General features: G+C 39.3%; 2 protein-coding genes and 1 long non-coding RNA gene across 10 annotated transcripts in view; 2 read left to right on the top strand and 1 right to left on the bottom strand.

Moving 5' to 3' along the window:
• tln1 (talin 1) overlaps window positions 1–15467 on the top strand; it is an 82461-nt gene extending 66994 nt beyond the window's left edge. For 2 of the 4 annotated variants that reach the window (XM_036595743.1, XM_036595741.1), the window contains 11 exons: window positions 580–696; window positions 1309–1494; window positions 1854–1961; window positions 3276–3278; window positions 5300–5405; window positions 6513–6637; window positions 7867–7992; window positions 8209–8271; window positions 8665–8847; window positions 12550–12675; window positions 13960–15467. In XM_036595743.1, coding sequence (XP_036451636.1) covers window positions 580–696; window positions 1309–1494; window positions 1854–1961; window positions 3276–3278; window positions 5300–5405; window positions 6513–6637; window positions 7867–7992; window positions 8209–8271; window positions 8665–8847; window positions 12550–12675; window positions 13960–14094 — 1278 coding nt within the window. In that variant the 3' untranslated portion in view covers window positions 14095–15467. The remainder of the gene's footprint in view (window positions 1–579; window positions 697–1308; window positions 1495–1853; window positions 1962–3275; window positions 3279–5299; window positions 5406–6512; window positions 6638–7866; window positions 7993–8208; window positions 8272–8664; window positions 8848–12549; window positions 12676–13959) is intronic. The other 2 variants (XM_036595744.1, XM_036595742.1) reach the window with 1 other exon arrangement.
• LOC118825188 lies at window positions 1168–27803 on the bottom strand. Of its 2 annotated transcripts, none has more exons than XR_005008642.1 (3): window positions 27705–27803; window positions 5279–5408; window positions 1168–1487 (listed from the first exon to the last, which is right to left on the bottom strand). It is a non-coding gene; the product is annotated as an uncharacterized LOC118825188 (long non-coding RNA). The 2 variants fall into 2 exon arrangements; XR_005008641.1 differs by lacking the exon at window positions 27705–27803 and adding an exon at window positions 5601–5717.
• The window catches only part of tpm2 (tropomyosin 2 (beta)), a 29772-nt gene continuing 19780 nt past the window's right edge, over window positions 17992–27983 (top strand). For 2 of the 4 annotated variants that reach the window (XM_036595746.1, XM_036595747.1), the window contains exons 1-2: window positions 17993–18210; window positions 23509–23634. In XM_036595746.1, the coding sequence (XP_036451639.1) occupies window positions 18097–18210; window positions 23509–23634 (240 nt within the window). In that variant the 5' untranslated portion in view covers window positions 17993–18096. Of the gene's footprint in view, window positions 18211–23508; window positions 23635–27983 lie in introns of all 4 variants that reach the window. The other 2 variants (XM_036595748.1, XM_036595745.1) reach the window with 2 other exon arrangements.

Below are 27983 nucleotides of genomic sequence, written 5' to 3'. Positions count from 1 at the left end.
ACAGCCACACACCTGTCATCAGCATATTCTAGTAGTGAAGACAAAGTTGAACATAGAATGTAAAAAGATACTGTTTTGTCACCTAATAAAGTGTGTGTATGCCGTCTTAGATCACAGACGCATGTATGATTCCCAGTTTCCTTCTTCAGTCCATAGCATTTTAGCTATTTTTTCAGTGTGAGTGTAATGGTCATTTATCAGCATATTGGATGCTGAGGTGTTTGTCAACAGCTGAGAGGGGTAACTCAAGCCTAATCCACCTGCTCTCATCTCCGTACAGCTACACACACACACACACACACACCCTCTGTACCCCTCTTGGCTCTTCTGTACCTCGTGCTAATGGGAAATCCCTTGCATGGTAAAGTGAGCTGAGCAGAGAGAATTGCAGACATGGTCACCATGTCTTGGGAAGACAGAAATGAGATCATGGTGTTGGGAACCTGAGCACTAAATGAAAATGTCAAATATTAGACAAGTCAAACAGTAGTGATGCAAAAAAGCAAAATAGTGCAATAAGCAGTCTAGCATGTGCAATAACCGAATATGCTTCTACACTGTGGCAATGGTTGTCTTTAGGTAATGGTTACGAACGTGACATCCCTGCTGAAGACTGTGAAGGCGGTGGAGGACGAGGCCACTAAAGGCACACGGGCGCTGGAGGCCACCATCGAGCACATTAAACAGGAGCTGGCTGTGAGGAATTCACCTTCTACACTCATTAACTTGATAACTTCATAGATAAGATTGTCCTTGATTAGTTGAGGCATCGGTAATTGTTAAATTGAAAATGCACATGCAAAAATCATCTATTTTAGCACACTTCTGTCATGTTTTTAGGGTGCTTTCTCACTTGGCCCATTTCAGCATTTCAAGTGGTTTCAGACCAGTCAGTTTTTTGTGTATATGTGAACACGTCAAACAAATACAACCTTCTCTAAACTGGCCTACCAACAACCTATAGCAAATGAAAGTGCTGAGCTACTTTAACATTTAATTATGTAAACGTCTATGGCTTGACAAGTTAATCAGATATCGACAACGATTGAGGTATCGCAACATTGATCCTTCACAGGTAGCAATTGCCCATATTGGAAAAGAGAAATGATACGAAATAGGCTTAGTTTAACACGGCTTAGCAAATAACATCATATTTACATGCGATTATGCATTCTTGTTTATTGTTATTGGGCAAAAATTATCAGTGAATTATTACAGGGCATTTGTTACAGTTTCTTACAGAGTCCTTCTGTGAGGTTAAATGCCAGAGACTTATTATTTGGTGACCAGTTTGCTGTTCTTTCTCAGGTGTTCAGCAGTCCAGATCCTCCTCCAAAGACAGCCACCCCTGAGGAGTTTATCCGCATGACCAAAGGTATCACGCTGGCCACAGCGAAGGCGGTGGCTGCTGGCAACTCGTGTCGTCAGGAGGATGTGATTGCCACGGCCAACCTGAGCAGAAGAGCCATCGCCGACATGCTGCACTCCTGCAAGGTAACACAAATCACACAGGCCTTTCATGTGCCCCACAATGATAAAGTGGCCACAGCTCTCAAAGTTCTATTACTTTTTCTTTTTTCCATGAGTCTATTTATCTTTTTCTCTCCCTCTCCCTCTCTGCCTCTTTTTATATATTTATTTCTCTTTCCCTAATATATATGTATTTTGATCTGATTTTTTTTCTTTCTCTCTCTATGTTTTTCTATCTCTCTTTCTTAACCCCCCTCTCCCACATTTTTTTTCTCCTCACTCTCTGTCCCTCTCTCTCTTTCGTCTCTCACACATTTGCTCGTATCTTTTTCTCTTTCCTTTTCTCTTTCTCATTTTCTCTCTTTCTTTTTCTCTCTCTGCAGCAAGCAGCCTATCACCCTGAGGTGAGCAACGAGGTTCGGACTCGTGCTCTGCGCTTTGGAACGGAGTGTGCCAATGGCTATCTGGGCCTCCTGGAGCATGTGCTCGTGGTGAGTTTGAAACAGTGCCCCCTATCAACTAGCATGTTTATTACTTCAGCAATCAGGGAGGTCCTCTTTACCCTGGGACACACATACATACACACTCCTCAAGACCCCCAGAGGTGTCATTAAGGGTAAACCCTGTGTGAAATACTTTGGGTGTCATTTGACCTTGAGCTGCTTGTTATTTCAGTGGGGCAGTAAAAGGCAATAGCTAACCCATGTGTCAGCCTCTGGCTTGCCCCACACTGACCTACTCTTAGCTTAGAGGTCTGTTGTTACAACATTAGACATGATTTAGGACTGCACAATATATTGTTTTTTAAGTCATTATTGCAATATTGCAATACTGGTATTGCAGAATACACAAATGAGTCCCTTGGGTAATTTGCAATATTTTATTTATTTGTTTGTTGTTGTGTTTTTTTTTTGTTTTTGTTTTTTTTGCGAGTGCTTTGATCAATCTCAGAAGTCCCATATCCATTTCTTTAGGTGTTTTGATGAATCAGGATAATCAAGCAATCATAAATATTTTTGCTTTATGTAATGCAGTCGAGTAATTACTGTGTCACATCAAACGTTCACCATCATGTAGACATATCGCTATTGCACTATGTAGCAATATAATGATATATGGTATTTTGTTCATATTGTGCAGCCCTAGTCATTTTATATTGTGAATAGATTTGAATGTTTCAGTGAATTGAAATGTCTTTCCTTGACAGGTCAGGTGATATTTGATTTACTTACAGTCATTAACTGTGCTATAAATATCACTTGTGGCTGTCTTCAGTTGTCTTGCTGCATCATTTTTGCACAGAGGCTGCTATGCCTTCACACAGAGTAGATTTTTTTATGCAAAATACAATCATGTTTTACTCATAAACCTAAACTAAGAAAAAGCATCACAGAAGTCAGCTCTGTCAGCTGTAATCTAGACATCTTGGAACTTCCCGGTAATGTAGTGGCTTCTGTTCACACATGAGCCCTCCCAGGAATTTCCTAGGTATTGTTCTAGCTGCAGCTTGTGCAGGTAAAATGCCATTCACACTAAATCCCTTCCCATATTACAGGCACATGTGTGAAAGACTTGAGTAAATTGCAGCAATGCACACTCAGAGTGAATGCATTTGTCTGTCCAGATTACCTTGTAGTCTTGATTCTTTATAGAATAAGTAGTGGCACAATATGAGGCAAAATGTATGGCAAATTATCACATGAACTTCAATGATATGCTCCTGACTCCTCCTCCTTTCTCCTTGCTGTCACTCTGACGTTTGTATGTCTGTGCGCGTGTATGCTTTACTCTGTTCACTATGGTAGCCGGTGAGTAAGAGTTGATTGACCTGCACGAGTGTGTACCCGCATTGTGTGTGTGTGTCCAAAAAGATTAACAGCCTTTTGACCCCAGAGATATTCTTACCCACTCACACATGGCTGAATAATGTGGCTAGAGCATTGTTATTTTAAGACAATGGATGGAGTCTTTTCAGCTAAGGGCTGTGCTACCAATGAATGTATATTATTGAGCAGGTTACAATGCCATCCAGTAAGGAATCATACCTGTGCTGACTGGGATCATCAAATTCTAATGAACATTAGTGAATGGGCAAAGGAAGCTAATCCTAAATTAGGTACTGAACAGCCCAAGACTGTAAAACTGAAATTAAAATGACTCTCAGAGCACAATATAGGCCCCTGACCATGAAAAATAATGTGCCCTTCCCAGTTTTAATGATCGTTTTACCTGAGGTTGTGGATGTAGTTCATGTAATGCACCATGTTGATTGCGGATTGGTTGTAAGCTTGAAGTATTAGTAATAAATTAACTGTATACTTGGGCATTTGGCTCACTACAGATTTTGATTTTAAAACGTATGGCTCCAGAAGTCACCATAAAGAGATAACTACAGTATGTTTTTCTTTCTCTCTGTATTACATTTATCTCACCTTCTTGGTGCTCGCAAAGCACATGAAATACTCAAAACATCTGAAAATAATCTGACATTTTATTCAGTAATAATAATATAGCTAAAAATATTAACAGGTGATTCCAGATTTTTAAGTGGTGTATGTTAATGCCGTGTCTTAATGCAACATTAAAAACGTAGCTGTCAGTGGGTATTTGCGTTGTGTGCACATAATGGTATTTCTGTTTTCAGAATGCAAGAACATCATATATATATGGGTTGATAACTATTTGATTTGTAAGTATGTGGGTGTGTGTCCTTAGTGTGTTGTCTGCATTTTGTGTCTGCGTTGCTGGGGCTGGGGCTTTTCTTAGCACTCTATTTGAATGGCCTGGCAGTGGTATGTCTGCCAGCCCCCAGAGCCACCAAACTAATGACAAACACCTGTTATAGTCTCACCAGCACAACTCTGAAGGACACTCTGAGGACACACAAACTTAGTGAAGCCTTTGTAAAACAGCAATGTGTCATGAAATCAGACTCCTGAATAAGTTGACCGTGTATACATTTTTTCCCTGAGGTCCACTTTTGACATTTGTGTGGTTTCATTTACCAAAAATGGTCTTACCTGACTATTGTCCACGCTTTTTATGCCTTAGAATTAAACAGGCTGTTTTTGTTACTGCAGCTTTAAGACTGACATATTCGAATGATCTCTGTTTTGTTCGGTTGCATTATTAAAAAAACAGTCCAGACTGAAACACTCCTTATAACTTCAGCATGACATCACAAAAACATTTACTTTAAAATGGACCATTTTGAAGCTTAGTTTCTATATATGGACTCCATATCTGCATAGACTGGGGGTTAATAGTACATTAAGTGACTAACAGTGTTTACATAATACATTATTTCCTTGTCCATGAAATGGAAGTTTTGTCAAATGGATATGGATAGAAAGTCACACATATTTTGCTTGTATTGCTAAATGATTTGTAACTCACAGAGTTTTAGTGATGTCAGCACTGTTACAATAGCATGTTTTCAGTATGCTCAAAAATGTAGCTGCACTGTAGAGTTGTAAATCTCAATTAGATTTGATAATAATTCTTTAGGAAACGATTCAATGCATCATGAACTCTCAAATTTCACCAGGATTACATTTGATTGAATTATGAATGATTTAATATAAAATACACTTTGCACACCAAAAAAACTACATCAAGCCTTTTTCAATTTTGATAATACCCCGAGAATTTTATTTTGGCCAAAAATGTGCAGTTATAGAATTCCAAAATCGATGCAGTTGAATCGCCACCTTCTGATGAATGCATCATGATGCATCATGTTTTTTATGCTGCCCTTGTTTGTTATCCTGTACTTGTACAGAGCACTAGGTGATGTAGATAAACTCACTGCGTCTCTGTCTCTCTGCAGATCATCCAAAAACCCACTCACGAGCTGAAGCAGCAGCTGGCGAGCTTCTCCAAGCGGGTGGCAGGTTCTGTCACTGAGCTCATCCAGGCAGCTGAGGCCATGAAAGGTGCTGTAACAACAACACAGACAGAGCCATTCAAACTTATTGCAGACCCAGTCTTGCTGCTTACGTTGCTCATTGCATCGGTCACACCTCTTCCAGCATATTACATGTCGTCATTGTCTGACTAACATTTATCAAAACAGCTTTAAAAAGAGTATGTTTAAAAAAAACAAAGGTGGGTAGCAAATCTAGGTATACCCTGAGGGTTAAATACATTGCTCTTCCACAGAGAGTCTGTATCCTGATATCCAGCACTCTCGCAGTCTTGTACTCTCAACAGATCCTGCCTGAAGTTCACATGATCAACCATATTCTCCTTACAGAAAGCAAAACCACAGCTCAGTCAGGGTGATAAGACCCTCATGTCTGATTTTAACAGGTGGTGCAGGGTAGAACTATACGAGGGTAATGGAGTGTGTGAGCAAGCGTTTGTCAGAGCTGTCTGATTGACTGTGGATGGGACATGACAGATCCTTTTCCTAAAGGAGATCTATCTTTGGGACGGAGTCCTTCATTGTTACTATTTCTCCCTACACACTAAACCATTTATAATCTCTGTCTTAAACCCATATCTATAGGAAAACAAATAGAAAAGGAGAAATAAGATAATAATAATAAGATTTAGACGTCATGAACAGTGAGCCAGAGAACGCAGTGTTTGAGCAAGCCTACTGACAGTCAGTGGGCAGAAATATATAACACTAATATATTCTAATGTTCAGCAAAACCATCAAAAGAACATGAAAAGGGAAAGATCAAATGTCTGTACTTCTCTTTAAAATCTGACCAGTCCATTCAGTCTATCTATTGCTTAAAATCCATCCCTGTATTGAAACACCTCATTTCTCTTGTAAGCGAAAACCTTAAATCTCTGAAATGGTAACTTTATAGGAAAAATTTAAAAAAGTTTTTATATATTATTTGAATGATATGTGATGTAACATCCATAGTGACTTGATCATGTAATGTAAAATATCAAACGTGGACTACATTAGGGCATTAAGGCCAGGAGTTTACTAGTTTATAAACTCATGCTAAACTAAAGCCCATCTAGTAAACCGTTTCAAGCTTTTTTCCTAATTTCTAGTTTTGTGTGTATTTGTCTGGCAGGCACTGAGTGGGTGGATCCCGAGGACCCTACTGTCATCGCCGAGAACGAGCTGTTGGGTGCAGCAGCCGCCATCGAAGCTGCTGCCAAGAAACTGGAGCAGCTGAAGCCGCGAGCCAAGCCCAAGGTGAGAGGGCTTTTTCCACTGCCTGTACCCCTTTCCCCCTACTCCCCAGCCACCTGCTACAGGCTTAACTGCTCTAGCCTCTTCTAGTGGTTTAGTCTCAGACAGGGTTACAATCTGTAACAGTGTCCTTACAGGGGGAGATCCCTGTTGTGCTTGTCTCATCAGCTTTAGCCTGTATTAATAGTACATATGTTATATGTTAATAATACATATGTTAGAACATATTTTGTTGGGCTGTCACTAAGCTGGATTTCTCAGTTTTAAAGAAAAAAGCAAAAAAAAGCAAAAAAATTTATCTACATTCTTACATTGACAAATCAGCAATGATAGTTTGCATATTAATAATAATGGCCTTTTTAATATATTTACAGTACTGTGCAAAGGTTTTAAGCAAGTTACTTGGAACTTGCGCCTTTCGGTTAAAACCATTTATCTGGGCAATAAGAGTCATTTCCCCTATCATTAGATTAAATGCAAATAAACATAAATATAGTAAAAACTTTCTTATTTTGGAAACCTATTTGATATTTTGTGAGCTGGTTCCAGATTCCTCCTCCTCCTCACTGTCCCCAGGCCATCACGTGATGATCATGTTTTTTTTCTGAACAAGTAAACTCTTACTGCCTAGATAAACTTTTGCACAGTTCAATTACAGGCCTTTTTTTAAATATTACATTTTTTGCCACATATTCTTATATTTCTTATCCTCTTCTTCTTATAATTCTTATATAAAAATATATTTTTAATGTCTTCATACTTTATCTGTTTTCAGTAAAGTAATTTGGAATGTTTAAAAAGTTGTGCATAGTCTAGTTTTATTTTTAGGCTTTTTTAAAAAGCTCAGATTGATCAAAAACCATAGATGACTTGATTACTGACAGCCCTGATCTAAACGTGGCAGATTAACAAGAAGTTTTCTCTTGAAATTGTTGATGCTTTGTGAATGACTGACCACAGTTTACTGGGAATCAACGTATCCACATATTCTTGTTTGCTTCACACAGTTTGCACTGGGACGGAAGGTAACCCAGAAATCCTGAAATTTAACTTTTGAGCGTCATCTGACTTGTTATTTCTGATATTCAGCATGCAATGCATCACTCTCATTCCAGACAACCTCAGAAACAAATCCAGCTGCCATTGTGCTGTGTTTCACCCATTATACTGAAAATAAATTAGGCTGCCAGATGATAGAAATTAACATACTCTCGGTTTCTTCATTTAAACAGGAGGCTGATGAGAGCCTGAACTTTGAGGAGCAAATTTTGGAGGCAGCCAAGTCCATCGCTGCAGCCACAAGTGCGCTGGTGAAGGCTGCATCTGCTGCACAGAGAGAGTTGGTGGCTCAGGGCAAGGTGAGCAGGAGCTTCTCCTTAGTCCACTGCTTATATCACAATGTTTTTCCCGCATTTTCCCATGCATAACCGCAAACTTGTTCTTTTTATCCTTGATTTAGTATCATCTTTAGTAGCCAATAATCAATTACTTACCTATAATCATGTATTTCGAAAGTAATAATTGAACATAGCATTTTATTGAGCCAAAATCTGTTTGTCCTTCCCTCTGCTCAGGTCGGGGCCATCCCAGCAAATGCAGTGGATGACGGACAGTGGTCTCAGGGTCTCATTTCAGCGGTGAGTTCTGTTCAGGCTTAATAAATGTCTTTCTCTCATAAACATACACTTAGCTTACCATTAAGACCATCAGTCTTAGAGCTAGCAGGTGTTGTTTGAAAGCTCCGTACAACAAATATAAACATGTGCGCATAATTAAAAACTGGGATTAACCTGGTCAGCTTCACAGTGGTTTATTTCTAAAAGTCACTTCAGACATGAAGTCTGTTTTTCTACACTGGCCATTCAGAAATTGGCTCTTTCTTATGCTTTACAGCAGGCAATCTGGTAAAATATATGAAATCTGTAGTGTTTGATTATGGATTATAGGCAGGCACTTAACCTATGTAATATGTTTATTATCATTTATTATGCATAATATATGTTTGTAAACATGTTCATTCATTGTTTCAGGCCCGTATGGTAGCAGCAGCCACCAATAACTTGTGTGAAGCAGCTAACTCGGCAGTACAGGGTCATGCTAGTGAGGAGAAACTCATCTCCTCAGCCAAGCAAGTGGCTGCTTCTACTGCCCAGCTCCTCGTGGCCTGCAAGGTCAAGGCTGACCAGGACTCGCAAACCATGAAGAGATTGCAGGTGAGTTTTGGGGAGGGAGATGGATGAGTTATGGTATGGATTTTATAAATGGAAAGGTAATCCTTTCATCACTTTATGAAGAGACCTTTTCCACTGTGGGCTCTGTTAGACCTGATCACTTAAATAAGTCTGTCACTGTGACTGGATCAACCAAACATGTTGTTGCTAACAGTGAATAGGTGGTGAACATCAATCAGAATGATGTCATTTGCATCCTTATGTTCATTAACTGTGTTTCCATTCACTGTTTGCACCAATTGCAAGCAAAAAAATGAAAATGCATTAAAAGTGTGTTTTTTACCATCCATGGCAACTTATCTTTACCAAAAACATTGCACTACATAAACTGTTGTCACATAAGTTTGATTAATTGATTTCAAAAAAGTTGTGTTTGACATGTTTCTTGTATGTTGCAACCAGTGTACCTTTGGTTTTTCTACATTCCCCTTAACCTACTGATAAGGACAATTTAGATGTTTTATTTATTTTTTCTCTATCAGAACCGTTATGTGAGGGTTTTTTCTACCCTGTAGAGCTGTTGGAATCTTTTCCATTTAGAAAGACTGTAGCCTTTTCTGGACATGTCTCTCTGTAAGCACTAAAAAGTGGCTGCATTCCTTTTTGAAAACTCTCGTCTCGTCCTAAGTCCATCTACACCTCTCCACCATGCTTGTGTTTCATCTAAGAGGCGTGTGAGGGAATTCTGTCACGTGATGCTAAATTTACACATAACAGAGAAAAACTTCCAGTGTAGGTTTTCAGGTGTTGATAAACTGTTTTGCTGCTATAGTTGAAAGAAAAGTTTTGTTGTAATTCATAAAATAGTACTGACAATTTACATTTCCATAGCAAACTTTTTTGAAGCGTCAAAATGTTTTTTGTTCTTTGGATGAAAGTATAGCTGATGGTAGCTGCCTGCTTCTGTTCATTGTTAGCAGCATTATCTGTTTGGAAGCAGAGAAGCAGTGTTGTCTCCTCTGTAGTAGTGGAACACTAAGGGAGGGCTAAATCTCTCTCTCTCTATCTCTCCACCCCCCCTTTCTTCTCCGTTATCATTTCCTCCTCCATGTGTCATGTGATTGTATTAAAACTTTGATATCTTGATGCCTCCAGCTCAGTCTTTGTGGAGAGAAGCTACATAGGTATTTTGTTGACTGATGGCCTTCTGTCTTTAGTCACACAACAATAAAGTGTGCTGGGGTGTTGGAGATGCGTCAGGCGCCAGGAATAGGCCTGGATCTCAGTTTTTAGGGTTACATGGCACCCCCCCTCTGGGTGCAGCTGTCCACTTTGGCTTGGGTCATTTTATATTTAGACCCTATTATTCTTATCTTGCAACTATGGGTGTACGTTGACGATTCATCACAGTGGAGCGGCACTTCTGTTGGTTTAGGTGTTGGATAGAGTTTGGAATAATGTTACTTTTCATATCTTTTCACAGCAGAGACCCTTGTGCAAGGGTGATTGTGAAAATGCCCATACAGCCTTTGTACCAAAGTAATTATAAGTGTAGCAGCACAAATTGCTCATGAATGGTGGTTGAGCCCTTGTCTCCAACTTTCAACCAGCCATTAGCCTTTTCTGGTTCCATCACCACTTGTATCATTAGCAAGCTTGTTAGGATTCTGCAAATAGTCTGATCCCTCTAAGATTCAGCCACGTTGTCTGGAGCATATACAAGCTCAAAAGAGTTCTGTGACATCTCAAGCTCAGTCCCATCAGCAGAGTCTTAGCTCCTCAGGTTCTGTGGAAGCAGCTGCATCAGGCTCTTGCCACTCATATGTGGATTGCATGTTTCTTCATTTGGGTAGCTCTTTACACCAGGGCTGTTACTGGAAACGCAGCCACCCTGGAGTTTTTACTAATGTACTGTTAGAAGGGAAGTAGCACAGGGGTAGTCACGCCTCTAGTATCATGAGACCTGGTCTTAAGTTGAAGGTTTAATTACAGAGTACAGATCAGTTACCTAAGGAGAGGAAAGTGAGGAAAGTGTCTATGCACTGAGGACTTTTTGTTGGAGTAGCCTTGTATTTAAAGGTGTAGGGAATAGGATGGTGTTTGAGAGGACATGATTTTACCGTGTACAGGACAAATGTTTTAGGCTAAATAAATCTCAGTATTCTGTTTGAGAGACCACTTACTTTAAACTTTGAAACCTCTTGTGAATGTAAAGAATTAGTGAGGAAAGTGTCTATGAGTAAGTATTCTTGTCAACGTTTGCCAGTTGACTCATGTCTTGTTTTATTAACAGTTCATCATGCTTGGCAGAGCTAATGTAAATACTAACTGGAGGGAATAAATAGCTGGTTGAGAGAAAGATTATACACGAGCTGTTCCAGAACTGAAATGAACTGAAAAAAATGTAGCCCAAACCCCAAAAGTCTCTTAGTGTGGCACACTAAGTCTGCTCAGTATCAGAGTTCTGTTGACTTTTCTGATTATTTTGGCCTCTGGCTGATAAGAGTGCTGGTACTAAATTTTGAATAATTTACCGTTCACTCAAAGCCCAGCCCCCTAAAAAAGGGTGGTAATCTGTGTGAGGTGAATTGTTTTTAGCCAGACTGTAGGTTATGGCTCATGTCATGGCCAGTCTAACGCTGGCATTCGCTGAGAAGGCATAAATCTATAGCTCTAACAGGCAAATAGGCTGAGCTTTGAACCTCTTTTAAAAGCAAGATACCTTCTCTCTTCCCTCGCTGCCTCAAAAGGCAAAACGAGAAAAAAAATGTTTGAGGAAGGGCTGCCAGAGGAGTCACTGAGACGTGTGTTTTGTTTCGAGTGAATCATGAGCAAACTTCTCACTGTCTCTCTCTCTCTCTGGCTGCATTGCCTTTTAAAGCCATCTTCAGAGTCCACACAGAAGCAGTGTTATGGTTCACTATGAACTCTTCAGGAAGCCTGCATTCCTCTCTTACTCACTTTACACTTTTATATGCGGATGAACACTGAGAGCAGTTCGGTCCTGGACTAAACTGGCTATTGTTACTAAAGTCTCTGACATGTGGTTGGTATGAATGCTAAGGAGAACATTTTTTTTGATTGAAGCATGAACATGTCAACTTTCAGCTAGCATGCTTACCTGTCTATTTAAAGTGTATGTTGTTCGGCATGTGGTCCCTTTTAATAACAAGTGATTAATTAATTAATCTAGAAATTTAAAAAATCTAAATCCTTTCAAATTTGTATTGTTAAAGAATCTAAGAGACACACATTTTTCACAAAAATATAATTAAACAGTTTTTTTTTTAATCTTTTTAAATAATCGTTCAACTGTTTTCAATATTGTTTAAACCTTGAAAGGATTATTAGTTTGTAAAATCCTAATAAACCTTCTATAAACCTTTATTACTTGATGAATTGTCAGAATAATCAGTGCCTTACTGAAGTACCAAGATAATCGATAGTGACAGCCCTGGTAGCCAGTAGTACTGCCAACAGTATTAACAGTTTACTAGATCAAAAACAGTCTACAACATCATAAGCCTGCATAAGCCAAATGGAGATTGTCAGAACAATGTTTAGGACATGGTGATACTCAGTAGAGCTGTTTTAACTGAAACGTTATCTCAGTCATACAGAAGGAACATGGGCAGTCAGTTTTCTTGGCTCTAGGAGTGGACTGTTAGTGAATTTCTAAGCTGCTTCACACTCTTTGAAGGGTTTAAGTCTCTGAGACATTCTCGCTGTGTGTTGTTCATCTAGGCTGCTGGCAACGCTGTGAAGAAAGCTTCAGATAACCTGGTGAAGGCTGCGCAGAAGGCTGCTTTCGAGGCCCAGGATGACCAGGCCGTGATGGTGAAGAGCAGGATGGTAGGCGGCATCGCTCAGGTAAGGAAAAATGAGCTAATGATTCTTTAACAGCACATTGCTCAGTCAGACCACCAGCCTTTCTGAGAGAAGTCACTAGTAGTCCTACTATATCATTTTTATAAAGCCTCAAAACCAGCAAAATAGGGATACACTAAAATGGGAATTGAGGGCCGATGCACTTATTTGATATTTTTCATGTACATATCTTCCAATGGCGATACTGATATCAATAGATAAACATTTTTAAAAAGTAGAAATTGGGTCTACATCTGCCTGAATAAGTATTATAGGGATTTTTTTTTATAGAGTGTTACAAATGCAGTAAAATTTATACAATTCAGAACCTGCAGTCCAGAGTCAGCTGAATCTTTTTGGAGTACAATAAAGATGTGAAAGGTTTGAAATAGCTGTCAAATCCAAACAACTGTTCTATGCAGTTATCTGCCGATACCAATGTGATTCTGATATCATTGTGCATTCCTACTTAGAACGCTTGTACATTTCCATATCAAACATATAGAATACCCTGTTTTTGCATATGTGTAAATGATGTGATTTAGAGATGTAAAAATACATTGATAAACTGCTTCGGTTTTGTAACGGAAAGATTTATTCTAATCAGTAATATTCAGTAGGCTAAAGTATTTAAGTATTTTTTTTGGCCAAAATAAAATTCACATTTATAAAAGTTTATATTAGTAGATTATATTCCACTACTGTGTAAATAAAGTTGTATGTGAAGATTTGGGCAACCCTGGTCAAATTACATGCTTTTTTGAGAATACATTAACGCATCATCTACAGAGAACGCACTTCTCCACATTTTAATTTATGATTCCTTTTTTATTTGCTGAATTTAACATACTGGGGGAAACACTATTTTTTCCAATAACTAAAAAAAAATAGAAATTGTGCATTAACTTATTTTCACTTAGAAAATCAACAAAAGATGCAAGTTCACTGGGGTATTCAAACTCAAACTTTTGCATATGACTATGTGCTTAATATGTATTGTACAAAAAATTCAGAATTACAGCAAAATAATCAAATCATATAGTGGTGAGATTTGAGATTTAATGATGCACTGAATCAATTGTATCAATTGAATCAAATGTAATCGAATTGAATCATTATCGGTTCCGAGATATACAGCTCCTTAGCTTTATGAATAAATAAGCAGCACTCCTCCTCTTTCAGCGTCACATAACTTGTCTTTAACTTGCTTCCATTGTTTTATTCATTTTTTTACAAGCACTGTGTGCATCAGGGTATGCTAACTTTGCTGTGTTGGTGTTTGTGCAGATCATTGCTGCTCAGGAAGAGATGCTGAGGAAGGAGAGAGAGTTGGAGGAGGCCAGGAGGAAGCTGGCCCAGATCCGACAGCAGCAGTACAAGTTCCTGCCCTCAGAGCTGAGGGAGGACGGCCAGGAGCAGTGAGGGGCTCTGGACCCCCACGCTTAAACACATATACAGCGAGCACACACACACGAGCCAACCACTCAGGGCTGCTGGGCCTGAGCGCTTCTTCTATTCAAGAGTTCGCTACAATCACCGGCTAGCAGGCTTGCAGGAGCAACATTGGGGCTAAAAATTAAAGAGATGCAATGGGTAAAAATGAAACAATGTATCAGGATGTCTATTTTAAGTTGTTTATTTCTTTGTTTATTCGTCCCTTTTATGAGCATTCACCATGCCACCTGTTTATTTTTTTTTGTCATTTTGGCTCTTTTTTTTTTTTTCCTCTTTTGCACAGTGTATGCAAATAACTGCGCTTTTAATAGAGCATTGTGATTAAGTTAGTGGTAGATTCGTTAGATTTAGTTTGACATATCTAGAATGCATGGGTCCTTACTGCAGCTACACTTGTTTTAATTTTCAGTACTCATTTCACCTGCCTCAGCTGACCTTTGGGTGTTGAACAATAGTATTTTTTGTGAGTTGCGTGACTAGATGTGAAGAGGTTTATGGTTTCTGGGTTAGGGGCATCCACTAACTGAGACTTAGGGTTTTTACAGAGATACATAGAGGTTCCCTGGATTGACCAAAGTGAGGGGTACAGCAACAGTGAGCAGTGGGGGGACATTTTTTTAAACAGTGTTTGAAACGTTTCCAAAGAAGACGCGGTTGGTTTGAATGTGTAGGTTTCAGGTTAGCCTTCTCCTGGTCATTCGAACCAGGCACTGTCGACTGCATATTTTGTGGCAATTGGACCATGGGTGCAATGATTAACTTTGCGATGAAACAATTCATAGAGAGAAAACATATCATTTTTAAAAAAAAAGAAAAGAATAATAAAGCTATGAAAATGTTACAAATGGTATCTTCTATTAAATTTATATGTTAATACATTTGTCAGTGTTTTGTTGTTTGTATGAACAGTTAAGTCTACTGGCAGTTCTGTCAGATGTTTGTTGTGGAGTATAAAAGCCATATTTTTTCAGATTTTTGTTTCAGATCATGAATATTATTGACCAGTTTGGTGCTACACAAAGATTGAATTCCACTTAGACTTTAACTGATAGCATCAAATAACTAACTGTAACAGTAGACTAAAAGAGTTAATACAAATAACAGTGTCATTTGCAGAATAATTTGAGAATTTTCATGGTATAATCCTCATCAGTGTTTGGTATTAACAATAATGCCACAAATTTAAATAGCTAGACATGAACATAACAGTTATGTTGCATTCAAGTGCCTGCATATGTTTTTATACGTGTGTATACATAACTGTTAACATTTTCCCATTTTAAGTGCACTTAGTTCTCTGTCTAACTTAAATCATATAAATTCACTCTTTTCCAAAGACATCTTGTTGCATTTATTGTGTTTCTTTCTTCTTCTTAACCTTGATTCCTGTGTGAATGTTCCATACAATCCCCGACCACTGAGCAAAAAAACAACCAACATGTATAGTTTATCTGTTCCGACCAATTGTGTTTGGGAGAAAAAACATCGGTAACACTTTACTGTAGGGTGCTGTTCATAAGGGTACATGACACCTATACAAGCTTGTCATGACAACTGACATAACCCTACATAAATGTTTATAAATGCTTATTCCAAGAGGCATCATCTGTCATAAAGACTACTTTAGCTAACCTTGATCAAAACTGGCAAATATAACCTTTATAGTGAATTATGCCTTTTGAAATAAGCATTTATAAACATTTATGCTGGGTTATGTCAGTTGTCATGACAAGCTTATATAGGTGTCATGTAGCCTTATGAACAGCACCCTACAGTAAAGGGTTAACAAAACAACTTTTTTTAGACTCAGCTGCACCAAATTTATCAGGGAATAAATCCATGTGTGTCTGATAGTCCAAAGTGATGGTCTACATTACATGGGTTATATTAGAAAGCAAAACAATTGTATACCATAGCCCAGTGTTCTTTATACAATATTATAATCATATGTAAGTGGAAAGCACTACAGAGGGGGGTGGAAGTTGCCACTTTTGCCACCCAAATGATCTGTCCCTGCTCTACCCACAGAACACAAGTACCTAATCTGAATTTACAATATCCCACTTATAGTTACTGACTGCAGAATCTTGCACAGCAAAAGCAGGTATGTGATTACAGACTTAAAGTGGTTTCCGTTTATATCGGCTGTTCGGTTGAAGATGCTGGATGTGCTGCTGCAGTCCCTGATCGTTGATCATGTAAAGGGACGGAGCTAACAGGGATCAAACTGATCGTTTGAGCAGTGATGAATTAATATTGTTTGTTTATAAGAAAGAATTCATTCATCACGTCTCAAAATCCAAAGTGAAGTAGTTCCTTTTCTCAGATGACAGTTCGATTTAAAGGTCCAACACAACATTAAATTCAAGTGTACAAAATCTGCTAATATAAAAGCTTCAATACATTAATACAGAGTTCACTATTAACACAATGTATGTAAAACCTTGAAAGTGAAAAAGTTGTGTTTTTATATTTATACAGTACTCTGTGACTTTCTTATCTTGGTAGTAAGTCAGTTTTTCCCAGGAAAATTTCAATATAACATATTAAACTAACTTTACTGTGGTAAAAAAATAAAAAAGTACCTGCATCTCTTTCCACATGAACACAGAATATGTTGATCTTTGCTTGAACAGTTGATCTGTGTCCTTTCACTCAACTTGTTCCCCCATAAAAATGGTGTATGCTTGATCACACGAAGTGACGTCATTTAAACTTTCAGATGAGCCCAGTTCAAAAGCTGGCAGGTTTTGCTTTTATTCAGTCCACTAATTTTTCAAACTTTCGACATAATTAAATGACTGAAATGTAAACAAAGTCATTCAGAGCGGTTTGGTGTAAAATGGTCCGTTCTAGAGAAACTGGGGAGTCAGAGCTGTTCACAGTGGTGGTGATAGGAACCAGACGTCCACCTCTAAAAGCTCCCCGCAGAAAGTTCATATATAAAATTACTGTCCTGATGTCTCAGGCACTGTTTTACGATAGTTTTGTGATAAAGATTTTAATATATATTTTACCATCATCAACATTATAACAATTCAAAAGACACCTGTAGGTTCATTGGTGTCTTTTTTGGATAGTAAATAAAACAGCTATATTTGTGTTGTAGTCATCGGGACCCCTGGTTCCCATCACCACCACTGTAAAGAAATCTGAGTCACTATGTTTCTCTGCAAATGAACCATTTCACATAAAGCCACTCTGAATGGCTTTGTTTACACCTCAACTACTGAACAATGCTGCAGAAAATTTTAAAAATCAGTGGAATGCCCCTTCAACAGAAATAAACTTGGTTACAGGACAGAAAGGCGTTTTTTGTTGTTGAGTTTTTTACGTCTTGTGTTTTTCGGTAAGAGCCATATGTAACTGAAATGGATCAGATTGGAGTCAAAGTTTTGAGCCGTTTTAAACACTAATTTGGGACGAAACTGATCATTCTGGCGTGTTAGTACCATGAAAACTCTTGCAAAGCGAGGAGAGTTTCTATATCCGTTTACTGACAGGACTGCGAAGTTCAGACTTCATGTCGACCGGAAGGTTTAAGGTGCCGTACGGACACATAATGGGTCAAATCCGTCGCGTTTGTCGGATTTGTCAGGTTTCCACTCCTGTCCACGCCGAACAAACAGACTCAGAGCCCTCAGAGAAATCAGCGCCTCCCAAACATGGACATAAAACCTCAACATGGACATAAAACCGAGCGGCCCTCATCAGAGTGACGTCCCTCACTCGCCCGGTGACTTTAGGGCTTAACTTCCCAAAAAAAGCCCGGAGCTCCTTCTCAGAGGAATGTGACCACGCCCCTTTCGCACTCATACCACGCCCACGACCCCTTATTGCCCCGCCCCACAGGCTGCTCTGTGCCTCCTCTCTCCTGTGCTGCGTCTCTGACTCCTCACTTCAGCTTCACAGTCCTGAGCAGCCGCTCCACGTCCCTTAGCGAGCAGGAGAGAGCCAGAGGAAGCAGCCATGGAGGCCATCAAGAAGAAGATGCAGATGCTGAAGCTGGATAAGGAGAACGCCATAGACCGGGCTGAGCAGGCAGAGATAGACAAGAAGGGAGCGGAGGACAAATGCAAACAGGTACTTTAGTTAGAGCGACCTGGAGGGAGTCACTAAGAGCCTTCAGGAGCACAGGAACCAGGTCAGGAGTTAGGGGGCATCAGGTCATATGGGACACCATGCTAAAGGCTAAGAATGAGTTGCTTCCCGATTTTTAATTACCACTACAATCACTTTTGTAGTCTAATTAGCTCAGTTATAGTATTCTTGAGTATTAATACACTAGTGAGCATCATCTGAAATTACAGCAAACAGGAGTTTCTGTTACCTGATGGCCAGAATACAGAAATCCACCCTAAGAGTTTGTTCATGGACAATTAGGAAGACAGAATAAACATATGAGGCCTTGTCACCCATCCAAATGCTCAGTTAAGCTGACACACCCATGAACGGCTGGGAAATAAAGATTATCAATCCACACAGAATTTGAACAAATAAGCTAATTGTAAAGCTAATAGTAGCAATAATTAAAAAGTTAAAGCTTCAGTTACAGTTAATCTTTAGACATAATGTACTAATGTGATGCTGATATATTTAACAGGTGTAGCAGAAGATTTGAGCATGTTCACTCCGCATAGTCTAATGTTATGTAAAGATACATTATGAGAAATTTGGCTAATACTGATTCCTCATTATGGCTCATTCTTCAATTTGTTTTAGTCCATAAGGCCTAATGATCATACATGCCTGAAGCAATAACCAGTGAGTATAGAGGTGAATATTCCCTGTGTGACTGTCCATGGTTATAATCATGGGTATTTCCATGATTAAGTGGTCCACTGGTTAGACTGCGGTGGCATGCTCAGTTATTTGACTAAATACGACACATAATATCAAATGGCACAGCCGAGGGGCCACCTGGTTTGAGTTTTATTATAGACGGTGTCAGATTCTTGGTGTGAATGAGTTACAAGTCACCAGCTTCCACAGGCGCGATCCATAAATCTGCACTTAGATTGGAAAGCTAATAAGAGGGCTCATTACTGCCCACGTCTGACGATGCTGTTGGTTGAATGTTCACTATTGTAATTTAAAGTTAAACTGTTTTCAGTGTAATGAAGCCAAAAGGAGGTGGTTTATGTAGACTGTTAGGGGCCTTTATGTTCAGTTCACCTGGGACCGTGTGACATTTTGTACATTTTTTTTAATAATGGATATAATTTAAGTAAAACATGCCTCTATAAACTGTGATGGACTGGCGACCTCTCCAGGGTGTATCCTGCCTTCCGCCCAATGACAGCTGGGATAGGCTCCAGCACCCCCCACGACCCAGAAGGATAAGCGGTTTAGATGATGTGTGTGTGTGTGTGTTTGTGTGTGTGCCTCTATAAATGGTTTTGAAGGTGCTACCATATGCCAAGAAAAAGGCTGTGAAATAGGGGTGGGCAATACTTCAATACTTCATTTCCCTGAGATACAATATGCATGATGATATTTAGTTTTTCTGAGATGTAATAAGTTGAAACAGACAAAATAGTAGCTGTAATGTTACAAATAAAGATGATTTTTATTCACTTTCATAAACTGCATGTCACTTAATCCATTTAAACAGGCCCATTATGTTCACTTTGTAATGAAACATGTAGTTAATAAGTGTGCTTTATTTATATTTGAGTCGCTCTCTCTGCAGTTTTATGATCGGACATTCTGTTTCATGTCAGTTCACTTGAAGAAAGGATGTGTTGTTGCAACCAAAAGATATTAAGCGATGTCACAGGCATCATTTGTGCTGAGACTTATGCTTGGACTGTAAGTCCCGTGCCTCTTGAGTAGTAAGAACATTCTTAACCTCATTTTTTGTTTTTCTTACTCTCCTCAGTAAAGAGCGAATCCTGGCTCCAGTTCACTCACACAACTCAATGAAGAATGCCTCTCTCTTATTCTTTCCCGTAGCCTCATTCCTTTGCCCTTCCAATACCGCAGACATTTCTCTGTGGCTTGGACCGCGCTCATCCTGTGAGGGGGATTTATTTCAACTCAGTGCTGAGGCCCTGTCTCTTCTTTTTTTTTATAGTTGTCAGTCGACAGGCAATGTTATCTGCTCCTGATTTTTGGTATTTCCTTTCTTTAAGAGGCATTTAATCCTCTTGAGGTTTTTTTGGGTTTGGACACTCTCTCTTCTCTTTAATGTAAGAAGAGCTGGCTGCAGTATATACACAGAAGCATGTGTCCTTGAACATTTGCCAGTCCTTGGATACGTGCATGTGTAATACAATACAGTTTTCCAACATGATGTCCGCCAGCTAATGGATGGCCGCTAGACCACGATCATTAATACTGTTCATTTAATCCAGACAGCCATTTTGATGGACAAGATAAAATGTTATTCTTAATGGGCTTAATTTGTAGAGAACTGCATTCTTGATCTATGGTGCTTGGCGATAGCCTCTCCGTGGCCTTGATCTATTTTGCACCTCCCTCTTGGAATTGCTGTTCTCCTCAATGGGATCAAGGCTGTGTGGGGTCAGATGTTACCCCAGATGCAGCCCCAGTGCTTGGATGCTAAAGGCCCAGGCCACATGTGACGTCCAAGCTGCAATGCTTCACATAACTGGAGCCCAAATCAGGCAGAGTCTGTCTGCTCATCCATCAGGAGCACATAGCGTTCACACCAGCAGCTTTGGCTCTGTCACTCACAATGGGCTTTTTATAGCCTTTTTATTTCTGGCCTATAGCCTATTGTGTCTCTCTTCACTTTGGGCAGAAGGGGAGCTGCAGGTGGCGCTTAAAAAAGCAATCTGAGGCCCAGTTTTACTGACACAGATCAGCCAAGATGGGCTGTTTGGTCTATGAAGCATGCTTCTTTAGCTTTGCACTTGAGATACGAGGCTAATGAAGCTGAAAAGTATTGGAAGTTTAAGACACACATGAAAAAATCTGTCTGAATCTCAAATGGCTCTGTACACCCTAAATAGTGCACTATGTGAGTTACAAAATTTTGGCTCCTACATCTAAATAGTGCACGTCCATGATTGTTCACGTGGCTGAATCCCAAATTAGACATATTATGCACTATTTTTGTGCAGGGGCCGTTATTTTTAAGGAAACCATAAGCTGTTAAGACATGTCAGCCTCAATATGGTGTTCATGGTGTACATGTCCAGCACTGTGGAAATATGTTGTGTAAACTAAGACAAATACTCAATTTATTATTAAAAACAGGTCGAATCAATCTACGAGGAGGCTGCCATTTTTGTTGCTGCATCAAATGGTTGCTCTCACTTGTCTGTTGAGCAAGGAACAGTCAGCTAAATTAATTTTCTGTACGAAATCACAATGCAACATTTTACATAATTTATTTTTACATAAACAAAATGTTTCCATTTATACATATACATATTTTAACATTTTAACAGTACTGGACATGTACACTATTTCAAAGCAGTGAAAGTTCCCTTTAAATCATAGTCATGCAGTGCACTACGCAGGGAGCCATTTGAAACGCAGCCATTGACTTCTACTATATTAGCCTCGTAGCTCGATTGCAAAACTAAATAAACAAACTTCGTATACCAAAAACATTTAGCTAATTCACTACATTTTGGGGAAAGAAGGGAGACGGTGTAAATTGGACTCTTTGGTGAATTACTGCTTCAAATGTCAGGGAATCCGCCCTCTTGGCCTTGCTTATTCTTCTAATTGGAGGCCCTCAGTTCCTCACACATCAAAGTGGCTGTTTCGGTTCAGTGAGGAATGCTCTGGCTCTGCCATCTCATGAGCTTTACCCAGGAAGCTTTAATCATGGCCGCCCATGGACCGTGGTCTATTTTCATAGCCGGAGTTGTGGCTTCCACTCCCATATACAGTAGCAGGCTGTCTCCAAGGCCCAGAAGGCCACAATAAATAGAAGCCGTTTTTATAAGTGCCTAGCTCGCTGTGCGCTATGCTACAGCCGCCTGGCTTCTGGCTAATGCGCCGGAGGGGTTTATGTGATGTGTGCTGAAAGCGGAGAGCGAGCATCACCAGCTGCAGGCCTGGTGAAGGCTTTCACCATGGAAGCTGTGGCTACATTCCCTTTATAATCCTGTCCCCATGCCATCTTCACGTCATCCTCGGCCTGCCTGACCTTCAGCACGGCACCGCATAGATTTATGTCTCCAGCTTCAGATAGAATAACATTTGTACAGCTTTCCTTACTAAAGCAGCAGCCTCAGCCATGACAGTGCGTGCTAGTGCTTTTATCGCAGATGGAGTTGACAAATTACAGTATGAAAAAATACCATAATGTTCTTAAGTTTTTATTATTATTAACATTGATGTATTTTATCATATTGTTTTCGCACCATGCCTCTTTATTTAGCATTTAACTTATTATAAAAAATAATCACAGTTCTTCCGCCGAGCAAAGTAGTACGTTAGCATAGTAGCCTACAGTTGCCAGGCAACACGCCGGTCATAACGAACAACGCGAAATTGTGGAATAGTTTGGATCCCAGTGGGAAAATAATATTAATATAAAAAATACTATCAATTAAAAAATGACAATGTTATGCTAATGTTATCTCTCAAACCAGTTGATGGTCTTAAGGCATGCCACTCCACCCACTAGCATCTAATGTTATCCTTAATGTTTACATTACATATTTAATACCTATTTAATCTTAAAAAAAAAGTGATAAATGCTGAATATATCATGTTGCAGGTTGTGAGGATTTGAGAACAGTTGCTATGGCTGAGATCCATAAATAATAAGAGGGAGAAAACAGACGTCAGTTCTGTCTGTGTAGTGCTGACGGAAGCTAACTGGTGAAGTATGTTGTTCAGAAATTAGATCGTTCAGTGAGTCATGGGTGTACACTTGTGTAAGCATCTATATGAGGGGACCAATAAAGATTTTCGAGTGCTTGGTCATCGCATCATGGGTCCCAGAGTGCTTAAGAGTTATAAGGTTAAGATAAAAGATGATAAGATTAATAACTGAATAATAAGGCTGCAGTTTGAGTGGCTAAAGAGGGGCCTATTCTGATGTGTGGCTATGAAAGGTAATGGAAATCCATTCTGAGTGCTCTGGAGGAATTCTATAAGGCCTACATTGTGGGTGGCTCTCATGTATGTGACAGTTTGGTGAATAACTAAAATGATAACACAAACAAAACCAAACTAGAGCTTCAAACTTCAGCTAAACTGTCCAATGATCTCTTTTGGAACTACCAGGTAGGTATATTTGGTAGCACCAAAACAACTTCATCCCAGTCAATAATGACTGATACAGCAACAAAGTAGTAAAACATCAAATTAAGGTTTTATCAGCTGTGTTCCAGTTACTCTGACAGTATCCCAAAACAGTGAGGTATATGTATGTTTGTGTGTCTGTCTCAGCTGGAAGAGGAGCTGCTGGGTCTGCAGAAGAAGCTGAAGGGAGTGGAGGACGAGCTGGACAAATACTCTGAGTCACTGAAGGATGCGCAGGAGAAGCTGGAGCAGGCTGAGAAGAAGGCCACAGACGTGAGTGACACAGAGTCAAACATACAGACACACTTATGGTCTGAATCACGTCTAGTTAAACTCAGAATACTGGAAAACGTCAGCTGTTTCAGTATGTTCATTACAGTCATCCTGTCCCTTCATTTTGTATTGTTTTCCCTGTAGCTACTGAATAATAACCCTTAGAATGTAGAAATACAAACAAGCTAAATGTGGGGCCAAAACTGCACTCCTTTTCTCTTAAACTCCTTTTTTAACCTCATTTTAAACGTATTCTTGGCTCAGAGTAGGCTTGTGAGACCACTGTGATTCTCTTTACTCTTTTGCCTTGTGTTGTTTCAAGCTTCACTTAAACAACATCTGAAAAAAATACCATATAAGAACTGATTTTTTAAAAGGCCCTTATCATAGAAAACTGCATTTTTCTCACATATAATAAGTTTGATGTATTATGTAAAGTGTTTCAAAATGTATGGTTCACTCCCCAGTGCCCAAAACTAAGCTGCGAAAGCATCCTGTTTTCTTTGTTTTTGTGATGTCACAAAAATCAACACATTTAAAGGCATACAACTATTCATCTTACTGCAGTTAAGGTCCACCCATTTACACTACAGTTGAAATGTTTCACCTTGAAATGCCTTTAAAAGAGGCACAATGCAGGGCAGCTAATCAGAACAGAGTTCATTTACATATATCAGTTTTAAAAGCAAATAAAAACAAAAACAGCCAGTTTGATTCTATGGAATAAAGACAAGCTGGAAAATGAACATGTAAAATGAATTAGGACTGTTTTGGTAAAAGCACACGAATGACATAAGTAGCTGAAGTGAAAATACAAGAAAAATTTAGGATATAGGCCCTTTAAGACCAGAAAACTAATATAGCATATTAAAATAAAAATAGTGGCTACAATCATAATGTAAACATCTTTCAACTGTCGTCACACTATATAAACACATAAACTGCTAAATATACCCGACCATAAATTACCACCCCATTCTCTGACATTTTCTCTGTCACCTCCATGTGGTGGCAGAAAGTACTGCACGCATCCACAGAAGTCTGTGCCTGTCAGTCACTCTGACTTGGGCCTGTCCTGCTCTCCTTACCACACCATTAATCCCTGCCAGGAACGACTGAGCAGCAATCTTACTGTTGACAGCTGCACTGGAGAAAGTGCCAACCACTCCCCACTATCACATTCTGTAAACACTTCATAAAGCCTGTCACCACCTCAGGCTCAGCCGCATGTGGTGTAATCATTCCGACAAGATAGCAAAAGTATGGGATGTGGGATTTCTTATATTTTTATAACTGTCATCATGCTCTTGTCTGAACAGGATTGCTTACAGTGAGAATGAGGTAACCTTGGCAGGAAGGATTACACTGGGCTAGATTTTTAGTGTCCTTTTTAGTGTCCTTTGCAGTACACATTTAATAAACATTCAAAAAGACATAATGGTCCTAGGATGGGAGACATCTTTAACACTCTATCAGTGACTGATATGCCATAAAACCAGGATTGCCATCCTTAAATGTGACTGGCCAATGTGGACAAAATTTTAATAATATCCCTAAAATTTAATAACATCTCTGGTCAAATTACATGTTTTATATGTTTTCTAAACATCCTCTACAGACAACACACTACTGCACACTGTTTATTTGCTGAATTAAACATTTTGGAAAAGAAACATAAAATGTGGCCTGTGCAAAAGTTATGGCACATTTTATATGCTTTTTTCACTATGTTAAACCCAGCAGATAAATAGAAACTGTGCACTAGAATTTGTTGAAAAAATGCCAAACTCCACAACTTTATAGGTTTCAAGACTTTTGTATGAAGCTGGATGAAATTACCCTCCAGAATGCCACAGTTTTGAAAAGTGGTGAATTTACAGATACAGATATACAGTGATCCGTTTTAGAAATGGTTTGAGGGTAAATGAGTTGACCTCATGCTGAAATCTAAACAGTCTGTCAGCATCACCTCCCTTTCCTGCTAATGTTCCATGATAACAGCCTTTCCACTGCAGTTCTCGCCCAATTTGTAATCCTCACTGTCTGACCCCTCAGAATTATTCTTGATAAAACAAAGCCTTTCCTGCTATTAAAGCCAACAGATGATACAAAGCAGTCAATCCAGTGCTTATCAAGCAATAATGCAAAGCCTCCCTTTCACGCATTTACAGCTTAGGACCTGACAGCAGATTTATTCATTACAAATGAATAAAATGATGAGAGAACACACATTACAGTGTGATGTGATAATGTGTGATGATCACTTTTTTATGGTTAAAGCACCTAGACATTGAAGTGGCAAGACTTGTGGCCAGCTATTTAATTAAGAATAAGAAGAAGTCACTATTGGAACAAAAAGTGTTTCTACTTTTAGCATTTTTATTTTTATGTAGATTAAACATAGCAGCTACCAGTGTCCAAAATTTCATGATGAACAAACCAATAGAAATGGGCTGAAATTACTTGGCTGCATTTAAACACAAACTTACAATGACATACCCAACTATTCCTAAATGCACTCTTCACCCCTCAGTATATATAGTCTTCACATAAACAATACATACCATATGTATAGTAGAAGAAATAATAATGACATATTTCAAACTTTTAAGGTCACGAGCAGCTGAAAGACAGCAGTGCAGAAAGACAGAACTACATACCACAGAGGAAGAAAAAATCCCTCGTAATATGTGGGATTGTTTGAGTGTGTGGCTGAGAGTGATGGATATCCCCCATGAGCCTTTGTATTATTATTATGTGACCAAAGAAGGAAAAGAATCAAAAGAATGCAGCCATTTGTTTACAGTGAACTGAAGTAATGCTTTCCAGCTCTAGTGTGCCTTTTCCAGACAGCAGTGTGAAAGAGCAAAGGCATGTGTGAATCACTTTAAATGCTTCTCTAAGACATAATACTTACATTTCGAAAGGTCCAGCAGCAGCGCTTTTGACTGACTCACTGCAACATGTAGGAAAGCTTTCAGCACACTATACTAGATAACTACAAGCCGTAATCTAAAAAAGTTAGGACAGTTGATCTTGATTTAAATGAAAACAGAGGGCAACAACTTTATTGTTTTCTTCAAGATCAACTTTTTTTAGTAAAAATATGCTCATTATGAAATTGATGCCTGCAGCATGTTCTAAAAAGTTGTGATGTGGGCAATTTAAGATCTAAAATGTTGTGAAATGTTCAGGAAACATCTTAAATAGGTGATACGCATGGGTATAAAGAAGCATCCAGAAAAGGCAGAGTCCTTTGAGCAAGGATGGCTCAAGTCTTGCCACTTTGCCAAAGGAACTGGTGAGTAGTTTTAAAACAATGTTCCTCAGCGGGCGGTTGCAAGCCTTTTAGGTATTCAGAGAATCTGAAGAAAACTGTTCATAAAAAGGCAAGGGCAAAAATCGCATGACCTTCAAGACCTTCAGATGGTACTGCATTAAAAACCAACATGCTTCTGTGGTGGTTATCACCACATGGGCTCAGGAATATTTTGGCAAATCATTGTCAATAAACATCATTCATCTCTGCATCCACAAGTGCAAGATGAAACTGTACTATGCACAGTAAAAGCTGTGAACAGTGTTCAGAAACACCCCCGACTTCTCTGGGCTCCCGTTTATCTGAACTGGACTAATGCACAATAGAAATGAATTGCAGTCCAAAGAAGATTCTCCGATTGTAGGCCAAAAAAAAAGTACCAACCAGACTGTTAACAGCGTAAAATGAAAGAACCAGGGTCTCTCATGGTATGTGGGGTGTATTAGTGCCCATGGCATGGGTAAGGGCATTAAATGAAGCACATGAATCTTGTTTCACCTCCAAAAAAAGTACTGCTATTTAAATTAGATGCTCTGGAGCAGCCACACATGAGCTTGAGGTCACCATGCCCAATGCCAGGTGCCAACCAGTGGGGTATGAAGCACTCCAGCTTCGGAGCAGCAGTGGAACTGCCTTCTTTGGAGTGATGGAGCACCATCCAGTTCCTTTGGGATAAGCTGGAGTGGCGCTTGTGATGCAGCATCAGTACCTTACCTGACGAATGCGCTTGTGGTTGCAATCAAATCCTCACCTCAGTGTTCCAGCATCTACTGTAGTAAAGCCTTCCCAGAAGAGTAGAGCCTGTTACTGCAGCAAACAGAGGACGAACTCCTTAAATACTCATGATTTCAGAAGGAATGGATCAGCAGATGTGTACAGATTAAGAGTACATAAAGTAGGTAGGATCTGTTAATGAATTATTCCCAGTTTTGCAATACAAAGTACTACATGGAGTTTAGACACTGCTAAACTGGGCCATTTCTTTAAAACGTGAGTGGCCTGTGACTCCTGACGTCACGGCAGATAAGAA

Source organism: Colossoma macropomum, unplaced genomic scaffold (assembly GCF_904425465.1).
Source record: "Colossoma macropomum unplaced genomic scaffold, Colossoma_macropomum, whole genome shotgun sequence".
In the NCBI taxonomy this organism is placed as follows: Eukaryota; Metazoa; Chordata; class Actinopteri; order Characiformes; family Serrasalmidae; genus Colossoma; species Colossoma macropomum.
This window is presented reverse-complemented; position numbering and strand designations above follow the sequence as displayed.